The sequence below is a fragment of the Nicotiana tomentosiformis genome, chromosome 6 (assembly GCF_000390325.3).
Source record: "Nicotiana tomentosiformis chromosome 6, ASM39032v3, whole genome shotgun sequence".
NCBI classification, from domain to species: domain Eukaryota; kingdom Viridiplantae; phylum Streptophyta; class Magnoliopsida; order Solanales; family Solanaceae; genus Nicotiana; species Nicotiana tomentosiformis.
This window is the reverse complement of record NC_090817.1, coordinates 38,520,004-38,541,571: the sequence shown is the minus strand read 5'-3', so window position 1 is coordinate 38,541,571 and position 21,568 is coordinate 38,520,004. Positions and strand designations below refer to the sequence as shown.

At 35.9% G+C, this 21,568-nt stretch overlaps 1 protein-coding gene across 1 annotated transcript; it reads right to left on the bottom strand.

Annotated features, from left to right (window-relative positions):
- Nucleotides 1-821: 821 nt before the first annotated feature.
- LOC104102984 (G-type lectin S-receptor-like serine/threonine-protein kinase At4g27290) lies at nucleotides 822-4,101 on the bottom strand. Its single transcript, XM_009610850.4, has 7 exons — nucleotides 2,756-4,101; nucleotides 2,531-2,653; nucleotides 2,270-2,445; nucleotides 1,958-2,168; nucleotides 1,625-1,862; nucleotides 1,385-1,535; nucleotides 822-1,266 (listed from the first exon to the last, which is right to left on the bottom strand). The coding sequence occupies exons 1-7, from the start codon at nucleotides 4,080-4,082 to the stop codon at nucleotides 955-957; spliced, it is 2,538 nt and encodes an 845-aa protein (XP_009609145.1). The 5' UTR covers nucleotides 4,083-4,101; the 3' UTR covers nucleotides 822-954.
- Between the last annotated feature and the right edge of the window lie 17,467 nt (nucleotides 4,102-21,568).

Below are 21,568 nucleotides of genomic sequence, written 5' to 3'. Positions count from 1 at the left end.
GTGCACCCTCCCCCTCCCTCCCTCCCCCCCCCCCCCCCATAATATACTGGTCCAGCATAACATGCTGGAAATTCATACACAGGTGCTCCAATCTCTAGTATATTATGCTGGAATTTTTCGTGTGCTGGAGTTCCAGCATAATATGCTGAAGTTCATATATAGGTGTACTAATCTCCAGTATATTATGCTGGAACTTTCCGTGTTGCAGCAAAATAGTGGCTATTTTTCAATGACTTTGCAAACACTGATTAGTTTTCAATTATCAGTCCGAAAACTGACTAACTCGTGCTATTTTTACTCGTATATGGGTACTCATATGACATTCAATCGAAACTATTTATTTGCTTTAGCATTTATGTTGAGACCAAGAGGGCCAAATGTTTTATTATTATTATTATCTCGTTTTGATTGAAATGTTGCACCACATGTATTTGGTGATGATTGGAATTAGTGTGATTTTGACTGGTTGATGGGGGTTAAAGGCCTCGGCTGACGATCAGGCGTTAATTTTGGGGCGTGCCATTAGACATGTATTCTTTTATCCAAATTGTGAAACTTTGTTTTCTGCAAATGTGCAAAACTCAGTGTTCCTCAAACACCATATCGACGAGTTCCAAGAATATTGTTACAAAGAGTTGCAAAGGTAAAGTTCTCAACCAAGAAAATTATTATTGCAAGTCATACTAAAAAACTCCATTTAGGATCTCTTTTTACATCATGGTAGAACCAAAAGCACATGGACCAATATATCAATGAAATGATTAACAGCTAAAATTGAAAAATTACCCAAAAGAACAAAATGAATGTTCAGCAGAAACAAGTATAAAAGAGACCCAAATTTGATCATTTTAGCGGAAGTTGCAAAGAAATATATCCGCTTCTTTGCATGGAGTATACTTTCTAGTTTCTGCCAATTAATAGTTAGGATAAACCCAATCAGTTTTGAATGTAAGGCTATCGGCCCTCCTCTAGGGTAACAGTCAACTCATTGTTGGAGTTGATGTATGACTTACTGGAGGACGAAGTCGTTCTGTTACAAGCACGTGTTCGTGCGGTAAAAGCAGGTTTATTAGGTTTCGGAAGAGAAATGCTTTCACTACCAAGCATTATAATTACATCTGGCATGCTTGGACGAATGCGTGCTTCTTCTTGTACGCACAAGAGCGCAATATTAATGCATTTCAATACATCATCTTCATTGCATGATTCTAGTAGAGATTCATCAATTAAACTCATAGCATTTCCTTCATTCCATAATCTCCATGCCTGAAATATACCTCCAGAGTTAGGACAAAGAGGTAATATAGTTACCAAACTGAGGTTTTAAAAAAAAACAAAGAGAAAAAATCAAGAAGTTTTAGGAATTTTAGAAATTTTCACTCACATAACCCAGGAGGTTTAAGGCTTCCTCTCGCTCATAAAATCCTGTATTTCTCTTGCCACATGTGATCTCAAGCATCATTACTCCAAAACTAAAAACATCAGACTTGATTGAGAATAATCCATCTAATGCATATTCTGGAGACATATAACCACTGCACCAAAAATTTGAGATGTGATTGGATTTAAATGTATTCTAGTACTAATATTGGAGTGATTGCAGCTAGCTAGAAGTAGAACTTACTATGTTCCAACAACTTTGTTTGTATTTGCTTCTGTAGTATTCCCTTGCACTATCCTTGCTAAGCCAAAATCTGAAATCTTGGGGTTCATCTCTTTATCTAATAATATGTTACTTGTTTTTAAATCTCTATGAATGATCCTCAACCTTGAATCATGGTGCAGATAAAGAAGCCCACGAGCAATCCCCAAAATGATATCAAATCGCTTCTTCCAATCTAATAACACCTGATGTCTTTCGTCTTGTGCAGTCAACATTCAAAAATGGTAATAATCAATAATAAAACAAAGTAGTTTATACTGAGAATTAAAAAGGAAATGATGTGCGAGTACCAACCAAAAATGAAGGTGTCTAAACTTTTGTTCGGCATATACTCATAGAGTAAAATCTTTTCATTTCCTTGGACGCAATAACCCATAAGTCTAACGAGATTTCTATGCTGAAGTCTTGCAATCAATACTACTTCATTCTTGAATTCGTTTATGCCTTGACCCGATTGGGCTGATAACCTTTTGATTGCAATTTCTCGTCCTCGATGAAACTTCCCCTGAAAATAATTTTAGTAAGTAAATTATATTACATTAAAAAAAAATACATAGCTCGTAGATAGAAGATTTAACAAACAAAAAAGTGATCCTTTGCAATAACCTTATAAACAGAACCAAAACCACCACGTCCTAGCTTATTTTCTTCTGAGAAGTTATCTGTCGCTGCTAAAATGCTTTCCAAACTAAAGAATGGAACATCGATGCCTTTCTCATCCTCCTCATTTATTAAGTCGCCTGACCCCTTTTGAGTGTTCAACCAGTGCGGCCGTGGATTTCCTTGATAGAAAGAAAAAAGGAGAATATATAATTTTGAATTAAACCTATATATATAATTTATCAAGAGCAGAGAGTTTGCACTTACCTTTTGTTCTTGCTCTCCTTGTTCTATAAAATAGGTAGACAAAGATGCATAGAAAAAGAGTAGTGGCAATTGTAGTAGGAAGAGCAACTTTTAGCCTTCTTGACTTATGCGTTTGGTCTGCAACTGTTGTAATAAAAAAGATAAAGTACATGCATTTTAAATAGATAAAGTAGAATCAAGTAGCTAATTCCTTGTAGCCTGAGAGGCTTAATAATTTCGGAATACCTTTGGGAACTGAAAATTCAGAAGCAGCTAGTTTGACATAAATCGTCATTCCAGTAGCATCATCTTCGGATAGTTGTTGCAAGTTGAAGAGGTCTCCATTCCAAGTTAGACATTGATTGGCATCAAAAGCATAAGCAGTACAAGAGCAAATATTCAAACAAATAGATTCACATTCAGTTTCACTGTCAACTGTCAGAGTGCGATTATTAACTGGTAATCTCATATGAGAATGTCTCCAGAATTTGTCCTGCTCCAAATTGGCAGCCGTTACATTACCACACTTGAGACTTGTTTTCCTCTCACAACCACTAGAGAAGCTATTCAAATCCCAATCAGTGTTTGACTTAGGAGTGAAACCAGACAAACAATCACACGAGCGGTTTGCGATCAGATTGCAGGTACCGAATGCCCCACAATATGCATAAACATTACATGGTGGTGTTGGTTGAGTGAAAAACACATTCCACTGCTTGCTACTATTCATCCATGTCAGTTGCTTAAGTTCCCCGGAGACATCCAGTATTACTCTTGCCCTGGATAAAGGATTTAAAATAAAATATCTGAAATAGACCTCATCGTCGTTGTTTATAAATGTGTAGTTGTACTGTGAATTTGGTCTCAAAGGCAACGAGCCGAATGTATGTCCATTCCAAGGTCCAGTAGACCAGTACTTTACAGTCTTGTTCCACCTAATAATGAATTCACCGTTAGGCTCCGCCTCAAGGGAAAAGAGTCCTGGACTAGGATCTTCAGAGTTTTTCCAAGAAGTGAGAACTTGGCTTGTTTTACTTCTTTTATTGTAGCCAAATTTAGAACCAGAGAAAAACGTGTGGCTCGGATGATCAAAACTTTGCCACAATGAATTGGACCCGTCATTCAAAATCAAATTTCCATCATCACGAATAATCGCCACGATAGATTTCGACGTGGCGCTGGAGTTGATATTTGTCGACCAAATGGAGAGTCCAGTCCCGTTGAGAAGCACCAAGTTCCCATGTATAATTTTGAGTTGTGCGGAGTCCATTTCGGAAAAAGAAAGTGGAGTCTCCCTATTTGCTACCCAAACTACGGTTTGTGGTGTTATTTGTTTATACCATATACCCATGTAATAATTGTTGGAAAGATTACCTACCGTAAAGAAACCCATCTCAAATATTCCACCGGAAGAGATAATTGTTACGCCAATTGTTATGGATTTCTCTGCAGAAAGGGTATCTCCAAGGGACAATTTCTGGTTCGTACTACTGTTTGTGTTAGCTCCGAATGAAAAGCACGAGAATAGTACGAGTTGCAGGAAAAGGAGATTTTTTATATTTTTCACTTCCATGGTAATTGGTTGCTGCACTAAGCTGAGAAGAGACCGTTTAAAAAGAAAGAAAACATGTTATCGTGCTGAAATAGAATGTTGCATGTCAAGTCAACAAAACCAAAATTTCTACAATGGGACTCTGAGTGAGACACTTATATTTTGACTTTCTAATTTTTACATCTAATAATACGGTGAATATCATAAAATTCTACTTTACGTATATTAAGTATACTCAATTTATGTGATATATTTTCCTTTTTAATATGTCCCAGAAAATGACACCCTTTTTTTATATTTAAAAATAATTTAACTTTAAATTTTTTATTTTATTATTAAATAAGATAAATTATTGTCACACTAATGTTTGTGATTTGTTTTAGGTCACAGGTTTCAATAATTTTTGTTCTTTCTGAAACTTCGTGCCCAATCAAATTATATCTCATAAATGTCTTTCCTTGTTTCTTAACATATATATGTGCTAATTAAACCTCGTTATATAAATGAACCAGCGGAAAGAAGAGTATTTGTGTCTCTAACAAGTTTCGGAATAATTTTAAAAGTTCAATATAACAAGTGCCTTGAGTAGTTGAATTAAATAAATATTACCACCATTTTCAAGTCTAGTTTTGGCAGAGACATCTAACAAATGATTATCGAATATAATATGTTTATCCAGTAATTTATTTTTTTTAAAATACGTTAATCTGTATTCGAGAGTAGACCCGGTCCATTTGACACTTTCAAACTTTTCTAGAGTAAAAAGATTTTTTTTGCATCTGCAGTAGTATTGTTCCAGGGTAGAAAAAAAGAATCCGGTCCATTTGACCTTTTCAACTTTTATAGATTTAAAAAGACCTTTTTGCACCTGCAGTAATATTTGACATGAGTTTAAGTTATGTACCATCACCGTAAAGAATTCTTTACGATCGTTCAAAGAACATCTAGAAGTCTTTTTTGTTGAAATTGGCAAAAGTACCACATCGGTGGATGACAATTTTGAATGAGAATTTTACCCTATAAAAGGAGGCCTAATGTTTAGGATTTAAATACACATCTCATTTGCCTTTTATCTTCTTAAGGCATTTGTATCTTCTCTCTTTAGTATTATTTCACTTGTAATTTTGGAGTGGAATAAAATATTGATTGTGTCCGAGGAAGTAGGCAAAATTGGCTGAACCTCGTAAATTCTGGTGTTCTTTTATTGTTGTCTTATTGTCTTGTTTATTATTTAGTGGTTGTCATAATTTTTGGTATAGTAGTTGTGACTCATTCACACTATATACATTTGGCTTCCGCAACAATTGGTAACAATTGGTATCAGAGCCAAGGTACTGTCTAAGTATGCTCTGTGGTTGCAGCATAGTCTGATCTTCCACATCAGAAAAGATCTATCTTGGTAACTGAGTCAAGGTTCTATCTGAGTATGCTCTGTGGTTGCAGCTTAGTCTGATCTTCCACACCAGAAAGGAAATAATCTTGATTTGTGTCGTCAGCTACTAAATAATATTTGTGTCAAAATGGGAGACAGTAAACAAGAAGAATCTACATCAAGTGTCAATAATACGTCATCGTTGGCATCTTCGCTTATGACAAGAATTGTGTCAAATGCGAAATTTGCGGTAGAAATTTTTGACGGGTCAGGACATTTTGGGATGTGGCAAGGCGAGGTTCTAGATGTTCTTTTTCAACAAGGGCTAGATCTTGCCATTGAAGAAAAGAAGCCAGATGTTATTGGAGAAGAAGATTGGAAAATTATCAATCGTGTTGCTTGCGGTACCATTCGATCCTACCTTGCTAGAGAGCAGAAATATCCATACACAAAGGAAACTTCTGCAAGTAAATTATGGAAAGCACTGGAGGATAAATTTTTGAAGAAAAACAGTCAAAATAAATTGTACATGAAGAAGAGACTGTTTCGCTTTACCTATGTTCCTGGTACCACAATGAATGAACATATCACCAGTTTCAATAAGTTGGTCACAGATTTGCAAAATATGGATGCAACTTTTGATGATGGTGACTTGGCCTTGATGTTATTGGGGTCACTTCCTAATGAGTACGAGCACCTTGAAACTACTCTACTCCATGGAAATGACGAAATTTCTCTCAGAGAAGTTTGTTCAGCTTTGTACAGCTATGAACAAAGAAAGGGAGAAAAACAGAAGGGCGGAGAAGAAGAAGCACTAATTGTGAGGGGTCGTCCTCAAAATCAAACGAGGACTAAGAAGGGAAGATCCAAGTCGAGATCTAGACCCAGCAAAGATGAATGTGCCTTTTGTCGAGAAAAGGGGCACTGGAAGAAAGACTGTCCGAAGTTGAAGAATAAGGCCAGACATAACAATGGAAAGGCCATTATGGATTCAAATGTAGCTGATTGTGATGATTCAGACTTCTCATTAGTTACAACAGAGTTATCAACATCATCAGACATATGGTTGATGGACTCGGCTTGTAGCTACCATATGTGTCCCAACAAGGACTGGTTCGTGAATTTTCAAGAAGGAGAATATGGAGTCATCCACACAGCGGATAACAGCCCTCTTACCTCATATGGCATTGGTTCAATAAGATTAAGGAGCCATGATGGAATGATCAGAACATTAACAGATGTTCGATATGTACCGGGTTTGAAGAAGAATCTCATCTCTGTGGGAGCCCTAGAATCAAAAGGGTTCAAAATCATTGCAGAAAATGGAGTGATGAGAATATGCTCCGGTGCACTAGTGGTAATGAAGGCCAATCGGAAGAACAATAACATGTACTGCTATCGTGGTAGCACAGTTATTGGGACAGCAACAGTGACATCCAGTGATGACAAAGAGGCAGAAGCAACCAGGCTATGGCACATGCGCTTGGGACATGCTGGAGGAAAATCCTTGAAAGCTTTATCTAATCAAGGATTGTTAAAAGGCGTAAAGACTTGCAACTTGGAGTTTTGCGAGCATTGTGTCAAAGGGAAACAGACAAGGGTTAAATTTGGTATAGCGATCCATAATACTAAAGGCATTTTGGATTATGTACACTCTGATGTTTGGGGTGCTTCCAAAACACCTTCATTGGGTGGGAAGCACTATTTTGTAACCTTTGTTGATGATTTTTCCCGAAGAGTGTGGGTGTATACAATGAAGAGGAAAGATGAAGTGTTGGGAATTTTTCTCAAATGGAAAACGATGGTGGAGAATCAAACAGGCAGGAGGATCAAGTGTATTCGCACAGACAATGGAGGTGAATACAAAAATGATCATTTCAATAAGGTCTGTGAAAATGATGGCATCGTCCGACACTTCACTGTCAGAAATACACCACAACAGAATGGAGTGGCAGAACGTATGAACCGGACTTTACTGGAGAAGGTACGGTGTATGTTGTCCAATGCTGGCTTGGGCAAAGAATTTTGGGCTGAGGCAATTACATATGCATGCCACCTCATTAATCGTCTACCATCTGCTGCTATTGATGGCAAGACACCATTTGAAAAATGGTATGGAAAACCTGCTGTAGATTATGATTCTTTGCACGTGTTTGGCTCAATTGCATACTATCATGTGAAAGAGTCAAAATTGGATCCGAGAGCAAAGAAGGCTATATTTATGGGGATTACTTCTGGAGTCAAAGGATACCGCTTATGGTGTCCAGAGACAAGGAATATTATATTCAGCAGAGATGTTACCTTTGATGAATCTACCATAACAAATAAGATGACAGTTGAAGATGTCAAACAAACTGGTGGTGCATCAAAGCAGGTGGAGTTTGAGGGAAAATTTATTTTTCCTACACAAGAAGCAGAGGAGGAAACTCATGAAGATTACCCTCTGGAAGAAGAGCCAGTAGAAAGGGAGATTCCAACTCAGGAACCTCGACAACAACTTGAATCAATAGCAACCAGCAGGCCAAAAAGGACAATAACGAAACCTGTTCGTCTTATAGAGACGGTTGCTTGTGCAACCTCAATTGTAGCTGATGGTGTTCCTACCACTTATAAAGACGCAATCCAAAGTTCAGAAGAAGATAAGTGGAGGATTGCCATGAATGAAGAAATGCAGTCCCTTCATCAGAATCATACATGGAAATTGGCCAATCTCCCGAAGGGAAAGAAAGCAATTGGGTGCAAATGGGTATTTGCAAAGAAAGAAGGATTTCCTAACCAAGAAGATGTTCGCTACAAAGCAAGATTGGTGGCCAAAGGATATGCTCAAAAGGAGGGAATTGATTACAATGAAGTATTTTCTCCAGTTGTAAAACATTCCTCCATTAGAATTATGTTGGCTTTGGTAGCACAGTTGGATTTGGAACTAGTTCAGATGGATGTAAAAACTGCGTTTTTACATGGAAACTTGGAGGAGGAAATCTACATGACTCAGCCAGAAGGATTCAAAGTTGCTGGAAAAGAAAATATAGTATGCAAACTTGAAAAATCGTTGTACGGATTGAAACAATCTTCTAGACAATGGTACAAGCGATTTGACAAGTTTATGTTGCGGCAAGGGTACAAGAGAAGCAAATACGATCATTGTGTGTATTTGCGCAAACTTAATGATGGTTCCTTTGTATATCTTCTCCTATATGTTGATGATATGTTGATAACTTCCAAGAATTCGGAAGAAATTGATAAGTTGAAGATTCAACTGAAGGAGGAGTTCGAGATGAAGGATCTGGGTGAGGCAAAGAAAATTCTTGGCATGGAGATAATAAGAGATAGACGTACAAAGAAACTCTGTTTATCTCAGAAAGAATATTTGAAGAGAGTACTAAAGCGTTTTGGCATAGATAAGAAGACTAAGCCAATTAGTACGCCACTTGCTCCCCATTTTAAGCTAAGTACTACTATGTCGCCAAAGGATGAAACTGAACAGGAGTATATGTCAAGGGTACCATACGCAAATGTTGTTGGTAGCTTGATGTATGCAATGGTTTGTACGAGACCTGACATTTCACAAGCCGTTGGAGTTATTAGCAGATATATGCATAATCCAGGAAAGGAGCATTGGCAAGCTGTGAAATGGATTCTACGGTATATTCATAGTACTGTAGATGTTGGGTTAGTTTTTGAGCAGGAAGGCAATCGGTCTGTAGTTGGATATTGTGACTCAGATTTTGCGGGTGATCTGGACAAACGAAGGTCAACTACTGGTTATGTGTTTACTTTTGCAAAGGCACCAGTTAGTTGGAAGTCTACTTTGCAGTCAACAGTTGCTTTGTCTACAACAGAGGCAGAGTACATGGCTATTACGGAGGCTGTGAAGGAGGCAATTTGGCTTCAGGGGTTGCTAAAGGAGCTTGGTATTGAACAAAAAAATATTACAATTTTTTGTGATAGTCAAAGTGCTATTCAATTAGCGAAGAACCAAGTTTATCATGCAAGGACGAAGCACATTGATGTTCGGTATCATTTCGTACGAGAAATCATAGAAGAAGGTGGAGTCACGGTGAAGAAAATTCATACTACGGAGAACCCTGCTGATATGCTGACAAAAGTGGTGACTGCGGTCAAGTTTCAACATTGTTTGGATTTGATCAACATTGTTGAACACTAAAGATTGAAGATGAAGACACAACCAAAATTTGTTATTGAGAGAAAATTGAAGATGTGGAATTTTGCCAAGGTGGAGATTTGTTGAAATTGGCAAAAGTACCACATCGGTGGATGACAATTTTGAATGAGAATTTCACCCTATAAAAGGAGGCCTAATGTTTAGGATTTAAATACACCTCTCATTTGCCTTTTATCTTCTTAAGGCATTTGTATCTTCTCTCTTTAGTATTATTTCACTTGTAATTTTGGAGTGGAATAAAATATTGATTGTGTCCGAGGAAGTAGGCAAAATTGGCCGAACCTCGTAAATTCTGGTGTTCTTTTATTGTTGTCTTATTGTCTTGTTTATTATTTAGTGGTTGTCATAATTTTTGGTATAGTAGTTGTGACTCATTCACACTATATATATTTGGCTTCCGCAACAATTGGTAACATTTTTAAAGTGTAAAATTTGTAATTTCGAAAATAAAATAAATTACTTGTTATTACAAGTAAAGATGAGCTGATAATGCAAAAATTTCTTAACCAGTTAAAGGTGAGCTACTAGCGTAATAATTTCTATAGCAATTAAAGATGAGCGTTGATGATGTTAAAGTTCCTTATAGTGATAATATATAACTTAAAACTCTTTGTATTTTACGGTTTCACAATAATTCTAAGAAAAGAAAGAAAGAAATAAACAAACAAGAAATACGGGAGAAGTTCATAATACATTGTGGTTTTCCTATCAACGGTTTTGGATTTATATTAGTCTTTTTAAAATCCTTTTCGTTGGTCCACAATAGAAATTAGGCAGAGTGGCAATTCAACTTGTGGAAAAAAGATCCATCTCCAAGGAAAATTTCCGGCTCCTCATTTCCTTTTTTCCACTTTCATTACTTTTTTCCTTCTCCATAGTTTGGAACTTGAAAGTACAGAATTGGAGCTGCCTCTATTTGTTATTTTCTGAAATGTCACACAAAAGTTCATTCTTATAAGTTATATACTTTAGATCATTTTAAATATTCTAACTCTGTTCCAATTTATGTGAACTTTTTCGGAGTACGATGGTCAAATTGACTATTTTTAGGTATAAATTTAGATATAGAGTTTTTAATTTATTTGAAATAAAATTTACATATTTAGAAACTAGATAAAAAGTAATATAAATCATAATAATTAATAATTTAAAATATTTAAAAATTATTTACAGAAAAATTGGTCAATTGTTTTTTATTTGATTCTTCAAATAGTAATAGGATCACATAAAATTGAACAAATGGAATAGAAATTAACACCGTTGATTTCTTCATGGATGACAAATATCTAGATACTTTTTAGGTTCCTATAGATTAGAATTAATATCTTAGATATTTATGTGCCTAATGTTGGAAAATATTAGTGATAGTAACACCAAAAAGAATATTTAGTCAACAAACAAGATACATAATAGTTAACTATAAAATAAGAGGTAGAGTTTTGGGCAGGAGAAACCAGTTCGAAATACGCTATGGAAGGCAATAACTTCTGAGTATTTTTGTTGCTGCTATCCAAGTGCAAATAGCCTAGTAACGTTCTACTCCCCAAAATACAACGAACCCATATAGGGCCCATTTAGTTGTCGGAATAAGGAGCACACTGGACAGAATTCTCTTTGATAGCCATAATTTAAAGAGAAAAAATTCCCATGTCCGAATTTTAAAACACACTGGACAGAATTCTCTTTGATAGCCATAATTTAAAGAGAAAAAAATCCCATGTCCGAATTTTAAAACACACTGGACAGAATTCTCTTTGATAACCATAATTTCAAAATCATATTAACGCGATGTTTTTTTCTCAAAATATTTCTTAACTGGATCAAAATATAAATAGTAGTTTAAAAAAGGTGCATCTAGCGTCATCTAGAGTTGTTTGATTATGTCACGACTCGATTTCTGATCGAGTCATAACCGACACCTAGTGCTTTGACTTAGCCGAGGAACCTTCTGATCTATTCTTTCTATTCTATCATGCAGGTAAAGATATTTTAAACAAAGAAAACCTCTCTAGTTTCTTCTAAAAATGAACAGACTTCTTCGAAAAATATTCTTTGTAAATTCAATGTAAAACTTCAAACATCTGATAAATATAATAACGTTTAACTTTAATTCTGAATCTGAAATGTCTATGAAACCTTTAATGAATCTGGGTGGATTACTCGGGGACATGACTAACCGACTAATCCTCAACTGGAAATAATAAAATTAAAATAGAGAACTGAAATCAAAGTAATGAACTTCATGGCCTGAAATGGAGCACACCAAAAGTCTGTTGGAATGGGAAGAGGTCCTAACTCATAGCTTATTCGTCGATAAAACCTGTGCCTACATTTATATATGCTAATGTAAGTTCTTAAAAAGATACTGAAACGTCATGACTCCACAGCGGTACTTAATAAGTAAAATAATCCTCCCCTAAAGCTAGAACAAGATTCTAAAAGAAATATACATATATGATCATGTATTATTCTAAATAAAAAAATTCTTATCAACAAACTAAGCAAACATCTCATGTTTCCTTTTCAAAACATCCTTATCTATTTTCCTTTAAAAAAAATAACTCTTCTTTTTTTTAATTTTATTTTCTGCGGAGTACCAAGGACTCTGACATAATTCTGATTCTTATAGAGGTCAAGAACGATCTTGGCCCCTTTACCTAGGCCCTATACTTGTATTGCCGCACAGTTCAAGCTTCTAGCATGCTCGTGCTCTGATGCTGTACCACGACTATTTTTTTAGTGTCTCAATCAATGATGCACTAAAACCTACTGTAATGATACTTTCTGTATATTTGTTTGATATTTTTTGACTTACGGGGATGATTGATTTGGTTTCAGAAAGGCTTGAGGGTTAATTGGAATACTTAATTTTATTTTTGGAAGCTTAAGATATAAGTGTTAACCAAGGTTTAATTTTTGAGTAGACGACCTTAGATTTGTAATTTGATTATTCCAATAGGTTCGTATAGTGATTTTGGAGTTGGGCGTATGTTCGGATTTGGATTTGAATATTCCTAGAAGATTTTGGCTCTATTTGCTGAAAGTTGGAAATTTGAAAAATTGGAGAGTCCATAGTTTGACCGGAAGTGGACATTGGTATTATCAGACTCTTCTTGTGATTTTGATACCTTGGATAGGTCTTTATGGTGGTTTGGAACTTGTGTGCAAAGTTCGATTACAATCTAGAATGTTTAAGTATGATTCGGCCACGTTTAGCGAAGGTCAAAAGTTTAGAAGTTAAGAGATGAATTTGAACTTCAATTCTTGGTTTTGATGTTATAAGTAGTGTTTTGAGCCTTGGATAAGTTTGGATTAGGTATGTGAACTTGTTGGTATGGTTGAACGAGGGCCCGCGGGACTCGGGTGTAACTTGGGTAAGTTTTGGACCACCCGAAACTTGTTGAAGAATGGCTGGTTTGGCAGGGATCTGGTGCAGTCGCATCTGCGACCACGAGCTTCACACCTACAGAATCACATTTGCAAGGATGGGTGCGCATAAGCGATGGGGGATATGGTCACGAGGTCCGCAACTACGATAAATTTTGCGCATATGCACATGTTGGTTAGGCTGGGGGATGTCGCAGATGCAAGTTGTTGTCACACCTGCGAGACCACATCTGCGAAAGATAGGCCGCAGATGCGATGTTGACTAGGACGGGGAAGGTCACAGGTTCGAGGTTAAGGTCGCACATGCGAGACTGTATCTGCGGAGCCTTGGTTCTCAAATACGAGGTTGTGCCTTGAGCTGGTAGTGCACAAAAATGCTATTTTTGTCAAAGAAGCAATGTCACACCTGCAGTTAATATTTCCGCAGATGCAATGATACCTGGCAAGGATTATATTTCGAGTTTAGCTCATTCGTTTAGAGCTCGGGAAGAGGCAATATTTTGAGGAGATTCTCACTACTACTTTGAGGATAAATAACTCCTACTTGGGTTTGATTATATATCTTGATTCCACATAGATTTCTACATCTAAAATTTGAAATTTTAAAGAGAAATTTGGGATTTTTGTCTACAATTTAAGAGAGTATATTTTGGAAATTTGAAAGCCGACTTGTACTTGATTTTAAAATCTAATCACATATTTGGAGTTGTGGGCTTATGGATCGTCGAGATCTACCCATAGACTTTGGTTTTGATCATGTGGGTCAGGGTTGACTTTTGTTGATTTTTTTATGAATTGATTAAAGATTGAACCTTTGTTGTTTGAGATTGATTTTTATAGCACTATATGACTCATTTAAGTAATATTTAACTAGAGTGGAGTCGTTTGGAGTTGGATTTAAATGGAAAAGTAATTTTTGAAGGTTTAAGGTGTTCTCTAGTTGAGGTAAGTCTCTTGTCTATATTTGTAAGAGAAAATTTTCACCATATATGATCTATTTGTTATTTGTTGCTTGATTTAGGAGTCACGTATATGCAAGGTGGCAAGCCCATATACGTAACTAGGTTATGACCATGTCCGGTAGCATTTGGCTTATGATTATGCCTTATTTGGACTATATGAATTTATTATCCATATTTTATTGAATCTATGACTACGTGATGACGCATAATTATGGCTTAAAAGTATGCTTAAGGTTATGACTTGTTAAATTGGGCATAAAGGATTATTTTTCATATTGAAATTTCTTATTTAGCTGTAGTCATACACATGCCTTATTTGACTCATGATTTTGTGGTTAAATGGCTTAATTTACTTATGTTAAATATTATAATTAGACACATCAATGTTGAAATTGCTCATTGAATTGTTATGGTCAATTGAAATTACATGATTACCCATAACAATCTTTTAGCCATATGAGCTTTTTATCCACATATCTATTATCATGTTTCAGTGCTTCTTAAGTTATATTATTTCATATACATATGCATGAGTTGGAGAATTGAGTATTGAGGAAAGTTGAGAATTTTAGCACCAAAGACACTATGAGTAAATATTGATTATTGGTTATTAATCATTCATTGTAAAATGATCGACGCTTGGATATGGTCTGTACCTTCGAAGTCAGTTAACTACCCATGTTACTTTGCGACCTGTGAGCATAGGCACTCAAATTTGGCGCTTGGTTTGGATACGTGGCCTATGTTAGGCACATGAATTTGTGTTGTGAGGTATTGAGAAGGGATACTGAGCATGCATATTTGTATATTTTGACTCATGTAGTGGCTTTTATGTAAATGTTGATTGATACACATCATGCCTTTACGCAAGGTCTGTGGTATTTGATAAATGATTTGATATTTTTTATATGAAAAGCGTGCCTAAATTCCTTATGTACCGTCTCTCTTACTTTTATGCCTATTTGATGATACCATGCTTTGCTTCATATCTTATTTATGTTTTCACCTGATTATTGGACTATTAACAAGTATCGATATCAATCCCTCGCCACTACTTCTTCGAGGCTAGAATTGATATTTACTGAGTACAGTAATTTTATACTCATACTACACTTCTGTATATTTTCGTGCAAGTTCTGAGGCAGGTACTAGCGGTAGAGCTGTGCGTAATTTGGTAAATACCGAATTACCGTACCGAAATCGAAAATTTTGGTATTTGATATTTGATATTTTGGTATTCGGTATGGTATTCGGTTTATGTTTTTAAAACAAAAATGGTATTAGGTATGGTATTTGGTATTTTAAAATAAAATACTGATATCGTACCGAAATATATAATATTACACAATACACATATTATTAGTTAATAACATAAATATAAGAAATCTAAAATTTTACTTTTCTTTAATCTCTAAGTTCATCAATTAACTCTAAGCAAGTAACAAGATAATTATAATGATCAAATTTATTCTTTTATGTACAGTTTTCTCTCTCTCGTTTGGTATTTGCTGGTTTTGGAAAAAACTTTTGTCAACAAACATTTTTAGTTTTGTACTTTCGAGTACTTTAATTAAGAATATTACCGTCTATGACTCTATGCACTAGTTAGTATTCAAACCGAATAAACCGAAATTACCGAACCGAATAAACCAAAACCGAAAGGAGAAAAACCGAACCATACTGAATTTAATTAGGTACGGTATTGTTATAGCATCTTAAGAAACCGAATACCGAAAATACCGAACCAAAATGTCTACATACCGTACCTTACCGACCGACGAACACCCCTAACTAGCGGTACCCATACAATTGAGTAGGAGCATATCCGGAGATTTTGTAGTGATGTGTTATACTTGATCCGATCCGCACCACATGTAGTTCCCCTTTCCTACTTAGCTATACATGTTTATTTATTTCCTTCCCAACATATTTTATTGTTCCATTGAGACTTTATACTCTTGTTAGATGTTTGTGACATTCTGACACTAGGTTTTGGGCGTATTCTGGTCGTGTTTAGATGTATGTATTTATGATATTGTTTTGAGGCTTATTCATGTTATTATATATTATAAATCTGGTAATGACTTAATAATTGGCTTCTGTCATTGTTGATGAGTGTTGGTTTGCCTAGTAAGCGAGTTAGGCGTCATCACGATCTTTGGTGGAATTTTTGCGTTGTGACAAGTTGATATTAGAGCTCTAGGTTCTAAGGGTCTCACAAGTCACGAGAATGCCTAGTAGAGTTTGTTAATCAGTACAGAGACGTCAGCATGTATCTGCAATAGGCTATAGAGCTTTAGGAACTCTCCTCTTTCTTGATTCTTTATCATGCCTTGATTATTTTCTAAGTCTAAGTCTCTCTCTCTCTCTCTCTCTCTCTCTCTCTCTCTCTCTCTCTCTCTCTCTCTCTCTCTCTCTCTCTTATACTCTCATAAATGGGAAGAATACACGCTTCAGCAGTAGCAGCAGGTGACAAAAAGACAGTACTATCGGCTGTAGCCGTGAGGGATAGGCCCTAGGTAAGGCCAAAGCTCCCATGGAAGGTAAAAAGTTTCTTTTTAGAGTTTCGCCTATGAAGGGCATGATGGTATTTGGGAAGAAGATAAAGATGAGCTCTAGGTATATTGGCCCATTTGAGATTTTAGAGAGAGTTGGTGAGGTGGCGTTGGGCTACCTTTACCACCCAGCTTGTCGGGAGTTCATCTAGTAATCCATATTTCTATGCTTCGAAAGTATTATGAAGACAAGTCGATTTCAGTTTAATATAGTTGGATGAGAATCTAGCTTATGATGAAGAGCCAGTGGCTATTATGGATAGGTAGGTTAGGAAGTTGAGATCAAAAGAGATTGCATTGGTGAAGGTTTAGCGAAGGGGTCAATCTGTCAAGGAAGCGATTTGGGAGACCGAGCATGACACACATAGCAGATATCCTCATCTTTTTGGAAATTTAGGTATGATTCTAAACCCGTTCGAAGATGAATGTTTGTTTAAGAGTCGGAGAATGTAACGACCAACTGATCGTTTTGTATTAGAGCCCCCATTCCCCTATTTGATGGTTCCTGTATATTTTTATGATATTTTGGTTACGTGGATGGTTGGTTTGGTTTTGGGAAGGTTTGAGAGTGAATTGGAGCACTTAGTTCATTTTTGGAAGCTTAAATTATAAGAGTTATCAAAGGTTTGACTTTTGAGCAAAAGACCTCGAATTTGTGATTTGATAGTTGCAATAGGTTCGTATGATGATTTTGGACTTGGGCTTGTCGGATTTAGATTTGGATGTTCCTAAAAGATCTTGGCTTTATTTGCTAAAAGTTGGCAATTTGAAGAATTGGAGAGTTTATATATTTGACCAGAAGTTGACTTTGGTGTTATCGGACTCCAATTATGATTTTGAGACCTTGGATAGGTCTTAGTGGTGGTTTGGAACTTGCATGCGTAGTTTGGTTGCAATCCAGAATATTTAGGTGTGATTCGAAAGTGTTTGGCAAAATTAGAAAATTTGAAAGTTAAGAGATGAATTTGATCTTCAATTCTTTGTTTTGATGTTATATGCAGTGTTTTGTGCCTTGGATATGTTTGTATTAGGTATGTGGACCTGATGGTATGATTGGACGAGGGCCTGAGGGGCCTCTAGTGTGATTCGGGTGAGGTTCGTACCATATGGAGCTTGTTGAGGAATGGCTAGTTTGGCAGAGATCAAGTGCGGGCGTAACTGCGACCAGGTGCTTCTTACCTACGAAGTCGCATTTGCAAGGATGGGTGCGCAGAAGCGATAGAGGAGATAGCCTAGGAGGTCTGCATCTGCGATACATTTTGCGCATATGCGCATGTTGGTCAGTCTAGGAATGTTGCAAATGCGAGGTTGTTGACACACCTACTAGACCACATCTACGAAAGATGGGTTACAGATGCGATGTTGCCCAAGATGGGGAGGTCACAGGTGCGAGGTAAAGGTGGCACATGCGAACCCTTGGTTCGCAGATACGAGGCTGGGCCTTGAGCTGGTAGTGCAGAGAAGCTATTTTTTTCACAGAAGCAACGTCGCATCTGTGGTTAATTTGTCCATCGTTGCGAGGATGTCTGACAAGGTTTATATTTCGTGTTTAGTTCATTCTTTTACTATTTTGAGATTTGTCGCTTGGAAGGGGCAATTTATGAGGAGATTTTCACTACTACTTTGAGGGTAAGAAATTCCTACTTGGATTTGATTATGTATCTTGATTCCCATAGATTTCTACACTTAAAATATAAAATTTTAAAGAGAAACTTGGGAGTTTTGTCAATAACTTAAGAGAGTGTATTTTGGGGATTTGAGGGCTGTTTTGGATTTAGTTTTGAAATCTAATGACATATTTGGATTCGGGGAGTTATGGGTAGTCCGATCTACCCCTAAACTCTAGTGGTGACCATGTGGGCCTGGGTTGACATTTGTTGACTTATTGAAAATTAATTAAAGATTAAAACTTTATTATCCGGGATTCATTTATATAGCACTATGACTTATTAAGTAATATTTGACTAGATTTGAGTCATTTGGAGATGTATTTAAAAGGAAAATTATTTTTTGAAGGTTGAAGGTGTTCTCGGGTTGAGGTAAAGTCTCTTATCTATCCTTCTAAGAGGTAATTCTCCATATAGGTGATCTATTTGCTACTTTTTTCTTGATTTATGAGCCACGTATATGCGAGGTATCGAGCATATATGCGTAGCTAGGTTATGACCATATCTGGTAGAGTTTCGCTTATAATTATACCTTGTTTGGATTATGTGAATTTGTTATCCATATTTTATTGATTCCATGACTATGTGATGATGCATAATTATGACTTTAAAGTATGCTTAAGGTTATGACTTGTTAAATTGGGCACCAAGGATTATTGTACCATATTGAACTTTCTTGTTAAGCCGTAGTCATATATTTTCCTTATTTGACTAATGATTTGGTTGTTAAATGGCTTAATTTACTCATGTTAAGTATTATGATTAGACATGTGAATGTTGAACTTGCTCATTGAATTTTATGATAAATTAAAATTACATGATTAGCCATAATCATTTTAGCGCCATGTGAGCTTTTTATCAGCATCTCTATTGTCATGTTTCAGTGCCTCTTAATTCTATTATTTTATACACATATGCATTAGTTAGAGAGTTAGGTATTGAGAAAAGTTGAGAACTATGCACTGAGGATATTATGAGCGGATATTAATTATTGGTTATCGATCATTGATTGTAAATTAATAAACGCTCATGGATCCGTTTCTCTGGAGTTAGGTGATTATCCATGTTATTTTGGGCCATGTGAGCATATGCATTAAGGTTTAGTGCTTGATACGTAGTTTGGATACGTGGTTTGTGTCAGGCTCATTGATCTATGCTGTAAGGTATTGAGGAGGGATCCTTAGCATGTATATTTGTATATTTTAATTCATGCAATGGCTTTTATATAAATATTGGTTGATATATATCATGCCTTTATGCAAGGACTGTGGTATCTTATATCTGATTTGATCACCTTTATCCATAAAGCATGCCTAAATTTCTTATGTATTGTGTCTCTCGCATTTATACATATTGGATGATGCCATGCTTTACTTCATATCTTATTTATGCTTTCACCTGATTATTCGATTGTTAGTAAGTGCCGATGTCGACCTCTCACTACTACTTTTTTGAGGACATACATGATACTTATTGAGTACCGTAATTTTGTACTCATATTATATTTCTGTATATTTTTGTGCAGGTTTAGAGGAAGGATCTAGCGGTACCCACACAGCTCAGTAGGAGCATATCCGAAGACTTTGTAGTGAGCTGCTATACTTGATCTGATCCGCAGCACATGGAGTTCCCCTTCCCTATTTAGCTATATCTTTCTATTTATTTCCTTCCCAGACATATTTTACTATTCAGTTAAGACTATTTACTCTTGTTCGATGCTTGTGATATTGTAAAACCGAATTTTGGGCATTTGTTAGACAGTTAAAGTTGTGGTTAGACCATGTCTTAAACTTATGTATTTATTATATTGATTTGAGGCATAATACACATTATTTTATATATTATAACTCTAAAAATGACTTAATAATTAACTTCTGTCATTGTTATTGAGTGTTGGTTTTGGTTAGCGAGTTGGGAACATTACGACCTTTGGTGGAAATTTGGGCCATGATACCTACTTTGAAACGAGTAGTTTTAAGGTGTTGTAAACCATCAAGCGCTAATAACCTCTCTCAGAGATCTAGGAACTTCCCAAAATAATTGTAAACATTGCATTAATCAAGTAATTTAAATTAATATTTTTGCTTCATAATTCTCATCAAAATAAATCTATAAGTTCATATGAAAGAAATTTCAAGCGTTTCATAATGTACTGAAAAAATAGGCAAGTTATATAAATGCACGAGGCACTTTTCTTAGAACAATTGATAATTCTTGAAAAATTAAGCGGGCAACAATCTAAACATTTTTTTTTACAATTTTAATGGATAAATGTGAGCGACTTGCTCCAATCAGATCTCATATTAATATAAAATATACATTACAATGTTGTGAAACATAAACTTTGTGAGAAAACAGCTTTAGTAAAAATATTATCTCAATTCACCCTAGTTCTTCCTTTGAGCACCCTCGTTGCTCCAATTCAAGTGATTCAATTTCCCAACTCAATGTCTACACAATCAATTCAGGAATTAAATTTAGAAGTCCACAATTTCCAACTTTAGAAATCCTAGGTTTTTTTTCTTAAATTTCAAGTCTTAGTAGAAGATCTTGCTATTTGTAGTAGTTTCTAGAAATCAAAATCATTTATGACAATCATAGTTGGCGGGTTATATAGCTTACCTCGATTTGAAAACTCCACAGTTTAATGGAATTCTTGTTTTTGGGTTCTTGTTAAAAACCTAGTGATTCTAGGATGGATTCTTGTTAGAATCATTGTCTAAGAGTAGTAATTGAACTTTAATCGTGTTTGAAGCTCACCTTTGGTGGTAGGAGAAACCTTGAACGACTTTGGATTGTGAGAAAAGGTCATGTCTTTGAAAAATAGGACTGATTTCTCTCTCCCCGCTCTCTTTTTATTTTAACACTTGTGTTGCTTGTGTTTTGGATCGCGCCATATTTTTGCGCTTGAGTGCAAACCTGTACTGCATTTCTTTGCTTGAACGCAAATCTGCACTGCATTTGGTAGTAGATTTGTTACCCTTACGCTATATTTTTGGACAACAACACAAATATGCGCCGCTTTTTTTGAAACTATTATTTATTAAGTCGTGCATAAGTTTATCTACATATATAACGGTCTGAAGCATGGGAACTAAAATTCATAGATTACTACTTTGCTTTATAAATCAAGTTTTCACACCTTCATGTGGGTTCCACATACCTCCTAATTCACACATATAACTTCATTTACATAAAAAATTAGTGAAAATCAAATCTAGAAATATTACATTCCAAATCCCATCGGGATCGTGATGACGTCTAACCCAACCCGCTAGGAAAGCCAACCAACATAAGCACAACTCGATCTGAAGATCATAAAAATACAAAGATTAATATAACTATCCCAAGAACTGATAGTACGAATCATGAATGACTAAG

Coding starts and splice junctions, on each gene's coding strand:
- LOC104102984 (XM_009610850.4), bottom strand. CDS start 4,082: ATGGAAGTGAAAAATATAAAAAATCTCCTTTTCCTGCAACTCGTACTA. Junction 2,654..2,755: donor TGAATTTTCAGTTCCCAAAG/GTATTCCGAAAT, acceptor TTATTACAACAG/TTGCAGACCAAACGCATAAG. Junction 1,536..1,624: donor AACAAAGTTGTTGGAACATA/GTAAGTTCTACT, acceptor TTTTTGGTGCAG/TGGTTATATGTCTCCAGAAT.